This window comes from Lolium rigidum, unplaced genomic scaffold, assembly GCF_022539505.1.
Source record: "Lolium rigidum isolate FL_2022 unplaced genomic scaffold, APGP_CSIRO_Lrig_0.1 contig_1816_1, whole genome shotgun sequence".
Taxonomy (NCBI): domain Eukaryota; kingdom Viridiplantae; phylum Streptophyta; class Magnoliopsida; order Poales; family Poaceae; genus Lolium; species Lolium rigidum.
This window is the reverse complement of record NW_025899918.1, coordinates 35,983-47,944: the sequence shown is the minus strand read 5'-3', so window position 1 is coordinate 47,944 and position 11,962 is coordinate 35,983. Positions and strand designations below refer to the sequence as shown.

General features: G+C 41.7%; 1 protein-coding gene across 1 annotated transcript; it reads right to left on the bottom strand.

Moving 5' to 3' along the window:
- Positions 1 to 5,968: 5,968 nt before the first annotated feature.
- Positions 5,969 to 6,631, bottom strand: LOC124680511. Its single transcript, XM_047215558.1, has 2 exons — positions 6,243 to 6,631; positions 5,969 to 6,156 (listed from the first exon to the last, which is right to left on the bottom strand). The coding sequence occupies exons 1-2, from the start codon at positions 6,622 to 6,624 to the stop codon at positions 5,969 to 5,971; spliced, it is 570 nt and encodes a 189-aa protein (XP_047071514.1). The 5' UTR covers positions 6,625 to 6,631.
- Between the last annotated feature and the right edge of the window lie 5,331 nt (positions 6,632 to 11,962).

Below are 11,962 nucleotides of genomic sequence, written 5' to 3'. Positions count from 1 at the left end.
ATTATTCTCACAAGTTTTACTCATAGGGAATATTTCAAGAGAATCCATAGGAACATAACATTCATCCTCCTTTGGTAAGCATGGAGGACAATCAAATAGTGTAAGAGATAAAGAGTTACTCTCATTAGAAGGTTGGCATGGGTAGCTAATCAATTCTTCCTCCTTTTGTTCATCACTCTCCTCTTCTTTTTCATCCAATGAGCTTTGAGGTTCATCAATTTCCTCCTCTTTTTCATCCAATGAGCTTTCAGGTTCATCAATTTCTTCTTCCACTGGTTCCTGCAAATTGTGAGTGCATTCTTGTGTATTAATGAGTCTCTTTATAATCAGTGATATAAGAATTATCGATGTAACTTTCTACGCAAAAATTAAGGATAGAAGAGACATAATCTTTAAGGTCCTTACAAACAACACAAGTTACATTATTTTTAGACATGAAGGATTCTATCTACGAGGCTCCCATAAATAAGACAAATTGTTCTACCTCTTCGAACCCAAAATGAATATAGTTATTCCAATTATAGTTCTTAATTAAAACTTCTTCACTAAATCCACATTGAAATTTAAGATGTTTAGTATCCTATTTAGAGCAACAGTTTATATCATGGCGTTTAAGCAAGATTTTAGCAATTGTATTCAATTTTTCTATCACAGCACTCATGACTTTACCCGTTCTTGATTCTCTATAATTCATATATATTTCAATAAGCTCCAAATAGGTTGTGGGTTCTCCCATAGCAACAATTTTTAATTTTACGGTTTTCTAGTTTTTATGGATTTTTGGGTATATAGGGAAAATAAAACAAGACAAAAACAAACTAGACAAAAGTAAACTAAGTAAAATAATAGTAGACAGAAATAAACTAATCACAAATAAACTAGACAAAAGTAAACTAAGCAAAACAAAATAAAATAAAACAGAGAGAGAGGTAGAGTGTACTCCCCAGGTGAACTTATGAGTAGAGCTATGCCTCCCCGGCAGCGGCGCCAGAAAATAGTCTTGATAACCCACAAGTATAGGGGATCGCAACAGTCTTCGAGGGAAGTAAAACCCAAATTTATTGATTCGACACAAGGGGAGGTAAAGAATACTTATAAGCCTTAACAACTGAGTTGTCAATTCAGCTGCACCTGGAAAAGCACTAGTAACAGGGGTGATGTGAAAGCAGCAGTAATATGAGAGCAATAGTAACAGTAACACAGCAGTAGTAACAGTAACACAGAGGCAATGGCACCAGAAAATAGTTGATAGTACTTCCAATGTCATATAGGTACGAGTATATGATGATGAGAGATGGACCGGGGTTCCCAGCTATCTACACTAGTGGTAACTCTCCAATAACAAGTGTTGGGTGAACAAATTACAGGTGGGCAATTGATAGGATTGAAATAGCATTAAGACAGAACATCAAGATTATTAATCATGTAGGCATGTTTTCCATATATAGTCATACGTGCTCACAATGAGAAACTTGCATAACATCTTTTGTCCTACCAGCCGGTGGCAGCCGGGCCTCAAGGGAATCTACTGGCTATTAAGGTACTCGTTTTAATAGAGCACCGGAGCAAAGCATTAACACTTGGTGAAAACATGTGATCCTCATACCACAGCCTTCCCCTCCAGTTGTCCCAATTTCTATCACTTTGGGGCCTCGGGTTCCGGACAGCAATATGTGCAAACAACTTGTAGATACAATCTAAGCAATAAGTATAGAGCTTAAATCTAAGATCATGCCACTCGTGCACTAGTGACAAGGATTAAACACAACAAGATTGCAGCAACAATAACTTCACAAACTTTATAGATAGACTAATCATAATGTAACAATCCATCGGATCCCAACAAACACAACACCGATTACATCAGATGCATCTCAATCATGTAAGGCAGCTCACGAGATCATTGTATTGAAGTACATGGGAGAGAGAGTACCAACTAGCTACAACTAGAACCCGTAGTCCATGGGGGAACTACTCACGGAGCATGATGGAGGCGGTGGCGTCGATGGAGATGGCTTCGGGGGCACTTCCCCGTCCCGGCGGCGTGCCGGAACAGAGACTTCTGTTCCCCGAAACGGAGTTTCGCGATGGCGGCGGCGCCCCTGGAGTCTTTCTGGAGTTTTGTCAATTGGTATCGAGGTTTTAGGTCGCGAGGGACTTTATAGGCGAAGAGGCAGAGTCGGAGGGGCCACGGGGCCCCCTCCTCATAGGCTGGCGCGGCCAGGGGGTCACCCGCGCCACCATATGGTGTGGGCCCCCTGCTGCCCGCCTCCGACTCTCCTTCGGTGTTCTGGAACCTCCCGGGGAAAATAAGATATTTGGTCTTTGTTTCGTCGAATTCCGAGAATATTGCCCGAACAGCCTTTCCGGAACCAAAAACAACGAAAAACGAGAACTGGCACTTCGACATCTTGTTAATAGGTTAGTTCCGGAAAATGCATGAAATCATTATAAAGTGCGAGCAAAACATGTAGGTATTGTCATAAAACTAGCATGGAACATCAGAAATTATAGATACGTTGGAGACGTATCAGCGGGCATGCGATCTGCTGGCTGAGGGACTCGTGGTAGCTGACAATGACCCCGCAGCCATCGTGGGAGCACATGACCTGCGTCGTTCCAGTGATGTTGTACGCGATGGACTCCAAATTCGTAGCGTTTCATTCCATGATGCCGTCCATCGCCGCCTCGTGGTTGAATCCGGAGCCGTGTTACTCTTCTTCTGGCACCGTTTACTTGGAACCTCACCGACAGTGGCAGGCGACAGGCCTCATACAACCCTGCAACTCCGATCAATATTAATTGATGGTAAAATGGATGTATCTACAACTAAAATGTTTCTAGATACATCTATATTACCATCAAGTAATATGAATCGGAGGGAGTACAAGGAATGATAGTTTAGCACAAGTGAAACCAGCAAATAAAAATCAATGGACTCTCGGAGGAAAAGGGAGCGACCTTGCTGAACTTGGGGCAAATCCATGGGGTTTGAGAGACAAATGATTTGATATCTAAAGCCGGTTAGTTGAGAGAGAGAGAGAGAGATATAGAGATAGAGTGTGTGGGGTTGTGGGGAGAGTTTGATCACTTCTTGGTTTAAAACGAGGATTCATACAAGGTAGATAGCCAGAAGTGAACCCCAACATGGTCATTCCAATATAATTTGGGAAAATGGGTACAAGGATTCATATTTGAATTTTTGGGGAGGTAGTAGAATGGCATGGCCAACAAGTTTCAGTAAATTTTGATAGTATTGTTCATAGTGGAAGTATGTAAACCATGAATGATATGACTCCATGATTTATTTCGACCTGTTTCTATCGAGCCCCACAAGAACTTTGGCTTGTTTACAAATTTAGGTCGATCAATCTCACGATGCTATCCCCTTTATAACAAAATATGTTGAACTAGTATTCCTCTAAAAATCATTTTTGTATGCATTGTTCGGTACTTTTCATAGCTAAAGTGCTTACTCCCTCCGTTAGGGATTATAATGCCAGCGTGCATCCCTATATCATTAATTTGATTACAACATAATATGAATTTTACGGTACAAAAATTATATCATTGGAAACTAGACATCCATTTGAACTTTTTATTCGTATATTTTGGGTAATATATATATCGTGTATTATGTTTCTCAATTTTACAACATAGGTTTACTTGTCTGCCTTGTAATATCCCTAACGGATATATAGTATATCACAGATTTATAACTTCATGTTTTGTTTTGCCATTTTACGATTTTTTCGAACCACCTTCGGCTTGATTTCAAATTTAGGTCAAATTATAGGTGCATTGTGACGCCCCGAAAACCGGTACCATGAGGATTCCAGCGATCCCGCCGAAATCCGCATGATATCGATTCTGAGACGCCCTCCGACACGACGTGCGCGACGAATCACACACGTGATGCCAGAGGAATTAACACGAGCGGTAACATTACAACAGGATTACAATAGAGCCCACAAGAAACATATATTACAACAAAGACTCCAACGAGTCAAGATACAAATATACAATACAAAGATCCAAATCATACAGAAGATCGAATACGTCCGAGTACGGACAAGATACAAATTGGACTAAGAGTCCTGAAGATAACCAGTGGCGTCCATAACCCCGCCCGGGCCAAGCCGGAAGGGTAACCTTGCTAACGTCGTCATCTCGTACCTGTCAAAGTCGGGCCATCGGTTGCCGACAAAAGGGAGGAAGCAAAAGAGAAAGGGAAAAGGCGAGAGTAAGTACCAAGGAACGAACTCCGGCACGTACTTAGCGAGACTGGAAATGGCTATGCTCGTCGAGCGAGTATAAATATATATCGCCTGGGGCTATATGGTAGGTTTAGCGGCAGCAAAACTATAACCAATAGAGACACACTACGACATCCGTCTACTCAGATAAGATAAGAGAGCGCATAAGGTAACAGATAAAATACTACACAAACATAACCCAGCCAAATACACATATCCCCTTCAACATTTGCGAAGAGGCAATGTAAAAGGCACTCAACGGTGGACAAGTTTTATTAGGTATCGGTTGTAGTAATGCTATATTACTACGCAAGTTATTAGCAGATTATTAGCAACAAGATAATGGTGTAAGTTGTTCTATGATCAAGCTATACAATTCCAAGTCGTCCATAACCGCGGACACGGCTTATCGATAAGATGTACACCCTGCAGGGGTTGCCCAAATGTAACCATACGCATGCTCGACCCGCTTCTTACAGGCGATGTCTCACAACAAGACCGTTCCCAGTTCAACAAGAAAGTCTAGGGGGGCCACCCAACTAAGCTACCCGTGACGAAGTTCGGCCGTACTCCGAGACGGACCTAGAGGTTGCGTAGGCGTCTAGGCGGGCACTAACGGCCAAGCACTAGATAAGTCGTCTAGCAATTATGCAGTGCAGTACAGAAATAAACCACCCGAAGGCAACAGAAGTAAACACCCGAAGGCAACGGTAATAAATATGCGTGCACCAAATAAAACCAAGGTTGTGGCCCGCTTTTCAACGTGACTTGAGAAAAGGTAATGGGTGAGGGGGTCCCGGTGAATCCCCACGCATGGGTAGAGCGCTCAATCTCGGAACGGATAACAAGAACTCGGGTCCTAGGGGACATTAGCGAGTCAAAGTTCCGATGCTTTCGCAAAGGGCTCACGGATGCCTCTCGCTTACAATTTTAGTTGTTAACAGTTAAGTAAATCATGTGTATCTCCAACAACCGATATAGCATGTGATAACCTCCCAACAACCCAACATATCCCGATAACGGATCGAGATAAACAACGAGCCTAAACACGCCTACGACTCGCAAGGCTCAAACATCAAGCAACGGCTATGGTTAAGGAATGATACATATAGGAGTATTATGGTAAACAAGTGGAATAGGACACGTGACTCGATAAAGAATCGCAACATAAGGATAGCAGTGCGAGGGAGAGAGTAAAATAGGTGAAGAGAGAGGGCTCGCCTGTGAAAGGTTGAAGAAGAACTTGTCGGAGAACTCGTCGTATCTCACATCACCACTTCGTGATCCTATCCGGGAAGATGCAAATGCTGGAACACACAACGTATGCAAGTCTTACCACTACGGATAAAGAAGATCCAGCATGATCATGATGATATGCATGACATGGCAAACATGATGCGGCGGTGCAACTTATCCATATTAATCGGAGTCAAAACCCCGGACAAACAAATTAAGGTTGGAGTTGCATTTCTACTGGCAAATTAATTGGTTGTTAGTATGGCATAACATGGCAGGGGTGAGCTACTTCAAAGTTAAATGGAATCGGGACAACATTTATATAATATCCCACATATTCCATATTAGGTGATAATGCAAACTATCACGAGATGGTATGAAGCATGATGCAAGAGCAGACATGGATGGCATATTATTGTTCCTTATGTTTTTCTGATCAATTTTCATATATAAAATATTTTATTTCGAGTTACAGATTAAAAGTTATTAATTTTGCAAGAATAACCCATTTTCTGTAAAACAAAAGGGAAAGGATTGGCAGAGGCCGAACTGGACCAGACCTGCGCGGTACTGGGCCGGAACCTTGCTTGCGCTGACGGCCTGGCTCGCTGGGATGTGGTAGATGGATCTGGGCCGAGGCCCATCAGCAGAAGATCCAACAGATCTGGCAAAACAGAGCAAAAAGGGGGATAAATTGCTTGTAGCAGATATAGAACTCAGGATCTCCTGGAACTGGGCTGAGGAACGAACCAGCTGGGCTAGATGTTGTTGATGGAATTGGAAAGACTCCACGCTTGATACCCTTTTGTGTTTGCGAGATCTGGACCAAAAATAGAGGAAGAAGGACTGGATTTAAGGCTGGTGTGAGGATTTGAACTCGCATGTTCTGGGCAAGGAAACAAGGAACAAACCACCACGGTACGCTGCTGATGTTGTCCATACACAGGTGCATGTTGGTTTGAACCAAGCCGATGCGAAGATCTGGGTCGAAAGAGACCATGGCGGAGCTTGCAATCAAGAATGGATATGACGATTGCGGGCGAATCGGGAAGCGGGAGAGGGTGCGTTCGACGCGGGAGAACATGGGGAGCCTGCTGGGGATGCTCAAGGTGCCGGGGACCCACCAGAGCATCGTCGGCGTCGAGGTCCTACGGCGAAGGATGGCGGTTAACGTGGGCAGCCCGATAGAGAAAGAGATAAGGAAAAACGAGGGGCTCTGGAGATGCGCATGATCACCTGGAACGTTGCGGAGGTGTCGGTGGCGCCGGCGGATGGCCGGAGCGGTCGAATTTCTTCGATTTGGTCACCGGAGTTGGAGAAGGAATCCGCGAATTTGGCAACGATTGAAAAGCTTCTGGGTCGATTCCTTATACGTGGAGGAAGAGGAGAACAAGGCGGATCTCCCGGTGGCTTCAGCTTGGCGAGAGGCGGTCTGCAACGGCAGCGCCATGGTGAAGAGGAGGGAGGCAGTGAGGTTTTCTCCTGTTCGTTTGCTCACAGAGAAAGGAGAAAGGGTGGAGGCATGTAGCTGGTGGCGGCGTGGAGAGGAGGAGAGGCTGGGGTTGGTGGCCTCTAGGGTTTGCGAGGATGGATAAGGGGAAGGGAGCAGGTGAGGAGGGGTTGTTGTGGTGGTGGAGGACCACAGTATCCATGCCATGTGCGTGCTCGTGGAGGAGAAAGATGACAAGGAAAGAAAACAACGAAGGGGTACGGGCCAAGGTTGCTGGGCTAGGCCAGGAAGGAGGTGGGCTGCGGGGGAGAGAGGGAGATATGGGCCAGAGAGAGGGAGAGGCCCAAGGAGAGAGGGGAAGTGATTTTCTTTTAAACCTTTTTCTCTTTTCTTTCAAAACTGTTTTGCAAATTGAGTTTGAATCAAACAAAGTTTGAATTTGAAAAAGAGATGAGAAGATAGAGAATAAGGATGGCAATTTTACCCATGGGTACCCGTGGGTACCGTACCCGCATGGGCAGGGTATGGGTACACTTTTATGCCCATGGGTAGTACCCATACCCTACCCGTTAAGTCATGGGTAGGGCACGGGTATAGCTTTGTACCCGCAGGTATACCCATACCCTGCCCGTTTATTGTCAATTTCTTATGTTACACGTCTACTTTTGTTTACTTATGAGTACTATATGAGAATGGCATTTTTTATATTTTTTAATTGTTATGTACTCAACTACCTGTTATCGAGTTGAGATGATTCATTTTTTAATGAAATTTATTATCGATAAATGTAAAATTGTGAGAAACATATGTACAATTTAGCCTACCCACTGGGTACCCAATGGGTATGGGTACCACGCGGTATGGGTATGGGTAAATTTTTATACCCATGGGCACGGATATGGGTAGAAGTTTGTACCCATCGACTATACGGATGTGGGTATGGTATTGCTCTACCCTGCCCATACCCTGCCCATTGCCATCCTTAATAGAGAACAAAGTAATTAAAATAATATTTATATTTGTTTTGATTTTAGGGTTTTAAATGAAAGAGGAGAGGGGGTTTATTAAACCATATGAGAGGGTAAACAAAATAATTAGGGCTTCAAAATAATTTTTATTGTGTAAAAACCATGGATGATATGATGCATGATGTCATGAGGATGCACAAAAAGAAAAGAATAAACAAAATCTATTAGGGGTATATCCTGGGCCGTTACATGTCCAGCTGTGCATAACCGAACTGAAACCGAAAACCGAACCGAAAAAAACCTAACCGAAACCAAATTTCAGTTTTTATGGTTTTATGGTTAGGTTTCAGTTAGTAAAACACCAAACCGAAAGAACTTCAGTTAATTCAGTTTTTAACTGAAAAACCGTGGTTAAACCGAAAGAAACCGAACACACAGAGCAACATAAAATCTCGTCCAGCCCAGCTTCAAACGTAGCCTTAATATAGCACCTAAACTGAAAAGTCTACACGTAAGGTGGTTTGGGGGTCAGGTCTTTTGTTTGTCCGTCTGGTTAGTGCCCGGTAACCACAGAGTTGCTAGTTCGAGTCGCATATATTAGATGGCCTATTTTTATTTATTTTTCTTTCTCTCTTTGGCAAAACCTTTCGTACGGCCATACAAAATACATCCATATTTTAGTTTGTTCGAATTTTCTTTCTTCTTTGTTTTGCTCTCTTGCAAAATCTTTAGTACGATCATACAAAATACGAGAAAATGAAATATATGGCCATAAAAGTTACTTTTCAATCCAAAATTCGCGTCAACTTTGGTTAGTTTGGTTATTACCGAAACCGAACCGAAGTTTAATGGTTATTACCGAAACCGAATCGTATTTTTATACGTAACTGTATTAACCGAAGTATTGAAACCGTATTTACCGTATAACCAAATAAACCGAACCGAATTAACCATATTAACCGAACGCGCAGCCGGAGTTACATGCATGCTATGTGTTATACTTGGATGCAGCGCACATGTTTGGCCATTGTTTTAGGCTTCCAAATCTTGGGGGGCATGTCCATGTATTTACCTTGTTTTTTTAATTCTAATTCATGTACCCTTCCTCCCAATTACATTTGAAATAAAACTAATTTAGCCCAAAAATAATTCACTATATGGTTGCACACAAAGATAATTCATGGATCGTTGGAAATTGCCATCGTACGTAGCTACCATGTCTCATATGCAGATGTGTGAAAATTGGATGGTGGTAGTGTGTACACTTCATGCGGTAGGCACTTCATATAAAACACCCATTTAATATAATTTGTATCGTTTGGGCAATAATCAAAAGATGAAAAAAAAACACATTTACGAGTGGAAACCCCAAAAAAAACTAGTTTGCGAACTCTTGATGGCAATGAAAATTTGCGTATATGTGCGAAAAATAGGGTCAAGGTATTAAAATGTTCGCCCTGGTTCTTTAAGTAACTAGGCACATATATATATGGGCGTGGGAAATTGAAGAAGCAAGGAAAACTCCAACATATATATGAATGGTGAGAGATCGAACCCTTAAAGGTTCTTCTAATAAAGGTCATGATTTGTATTTTACCTAGGTATGTATTATTGTACATCACAAATGTGAAATGAAAAAGATGTGCATCTCTACAAACCTTAAACTCTAAAGCCCCTAAACCCTAACCATAAACCTTGTATATAAACCATAAACCTGTATATCTCAACCAAAAAATGAGTAATGTGATTCAAATGGGTGACATTGTTTTCTCGTAGCTTGCAATGCTCCCACACACTTCTGGGGAAGCGAGGCCTCAAACTCATGGTGCAAAAAACATTGCAGGGTTCTTCTCTAAAAAAAGATGTGTATATATGCCATGTTTATTTGGCATTGCTCATAGAGGTAGTATATAAACCACAACTGATATGGCTATGCATGCTTTGTTTCGACCTTTTTCTATCGAGCCCCACAATAACTTAATTTGGCTTGTTTTGAAATTTAGCTAGCTAGGCCGATCAATCTCACAATGTTATCACCCTTTTTTAATTTGTGCTAGTTACGTGCGGCGCGTGTGTTTGGCCATTATATAATGTACCATGGCTCGATCCACACATTCAGGTCACACACCCATGTAATTTTGTTCAATGTTTTGTTTGAACAATACTTCTTCTATACATTGTACCAAATTTGCACTTAAGCGGATTTAGCCCCAGGAAATTGTATATATATGGATGCACATTGAGATAATTCATGAAACCTTGGAAATGGCCATCTTGTCATGCATGTTTCCCCACAAATGATAGTTTGATTGGTGGCTGACAAGCAAAAACACATTTATGAGCGACAACCCAAAATGCACATATTTTGCAAAGTTTTCATGCTTGCATGAAAAGTTGCAAATATATACATAAAATTGGACCATAATTCAAAATTTTGACATGGTTCTTGTGTAGTGGTACCAAACTCACATGTGGGAGGAAATTTAGCTGGACAAAGTCCAACTGGTGCCAATCTACTTGAAGTGCTCTTCTCTAAACACGGGTATGGCATGTCTGGTATTTTCACTAGCTATATGTACAAAATGATGAACAATCCATGTGTTTTGATTCTCTTTTTCGAATCACGTATGGCTTGATTTCAAATCTAGGTCAAATCACTGGGGGAGGGGGACGAATGTGTTTCTTTTCGATGCATCGCTCGTATTTGCGAGTTTTTCTGGGTCCCACAAATTCAGGGTAGCATCATCACCCCCTCCCTTCCCGTGCGGAAAAAGTTTTAGGCGAGTAGTAAAACGGCATGGCCAACAACTTTCAAGTAACATTTTGAATATAACCAAAATGTACCAATTGATAGATGAGTTAACTTGGCTTCATGAAAAAAAAAATGTCATGTAAATGAGGTAACTTTGCTTTCCTTCCCTTGGATCCATAGTAAACTTTGTAGTAATATAGTATATAATCACAGTATAATAATCACCCGAGTTATTAGAGCAACAAGTTTGTCACTTACGTGTGGTTCCTATGAGTGAGGTCCCACACTTCAGTGAGCACAAGTCACGTACGTTCGGTAGCCAAACTACCAGCTATCTTCTTTGTCAAGAGAAAGGCATCAAGACTCTCTCCCTCTCTCCCTCTCTCCAATTATCCACTCCGGACGGTGGCTATTAAGGACCCAATCAAATTTCTTGCTTTCAGCATGGGACTACCATGTAAATCTTAGGGATTTAGATGTAATTTCCTCTTTATTTTGTGTCCTGTGATGAACTGTCCTCAGATCCATATTGGAAATATGGGTACTTGTGGATCGTTCGGTTGTCCCTCTCACCCAAAAAAACATCTCTCTCATTCTTGGCCTCGCTCGCACCACTTGCGCACTAACAAACCCTACACAACAGTCAACATCACCATAAATAAGAGGGGCCCCGTGACTGCTCTCCCTTCGTCTCCTCCCGTGTGATCCCTCTTCCTCCGAGTTTTAGTGGACGGGCAAACACATGTGCTGCCTAGAAATAATAATAAAAATGTATAAACATCGACCTACGAATCTGTGATTAAATAAGGTAAACTAGGGTTTTTCCCAGTACTACGGATCAATTTCAAAAAATCCAAATACGGGGTTTGATTTTGGCCTGCTAACATAAAATTAAATAATCTGAACTAGTATTCCTCTAAAAAATCATTTTGGTATGCATTGTTTGGTACTTTTCATAGCTAGAGTGCTTACTCTCTCCGTTAGCAAATAGCCTTCTTATGTCATATAGTAAGCATTCAAGTTGACAAACAAGGTCAAGACATATTCAAACCAGAAAAATCATATATCTACCCCCTAACCCTAAACTCTGTCTTATGAAGTCAAGCATGAAGAGAAGTGGTTTTTGATTTCAAACATGGAGATTTCAAAAACCTCCCAAGAGCTTTATTTTGGATTCACTAAGAAGGATATAGGCTTAATTTTTCATATTCATCTTTTTTAACTTGTTTAAATCTTGGTGAAACGTAGGATTTTACCAAGACTCAAGTGGGCATAAAAATTAAAAAAAAATCAAAAACTT

What these genes read in the sequence shown, in the direction of transcription:
- LOC124680511 (XM_047215558.1), bottom strand. Translation starts at nt 6,624, where the DNA reads ATGCTCTGGTGGGTCCCCGGCACCTTGAGCATCCCCAGCAGGCTCCCC. An exon ending in AACAACATCTAGCCCAGCTG is followed by an intron (nt 6,157 to 6,242) that starts GTTCGTTCCTCA and finishes CTGTTTTGCCAG; the next exon opens with ATCTGTTGGATCTTCTGCTG.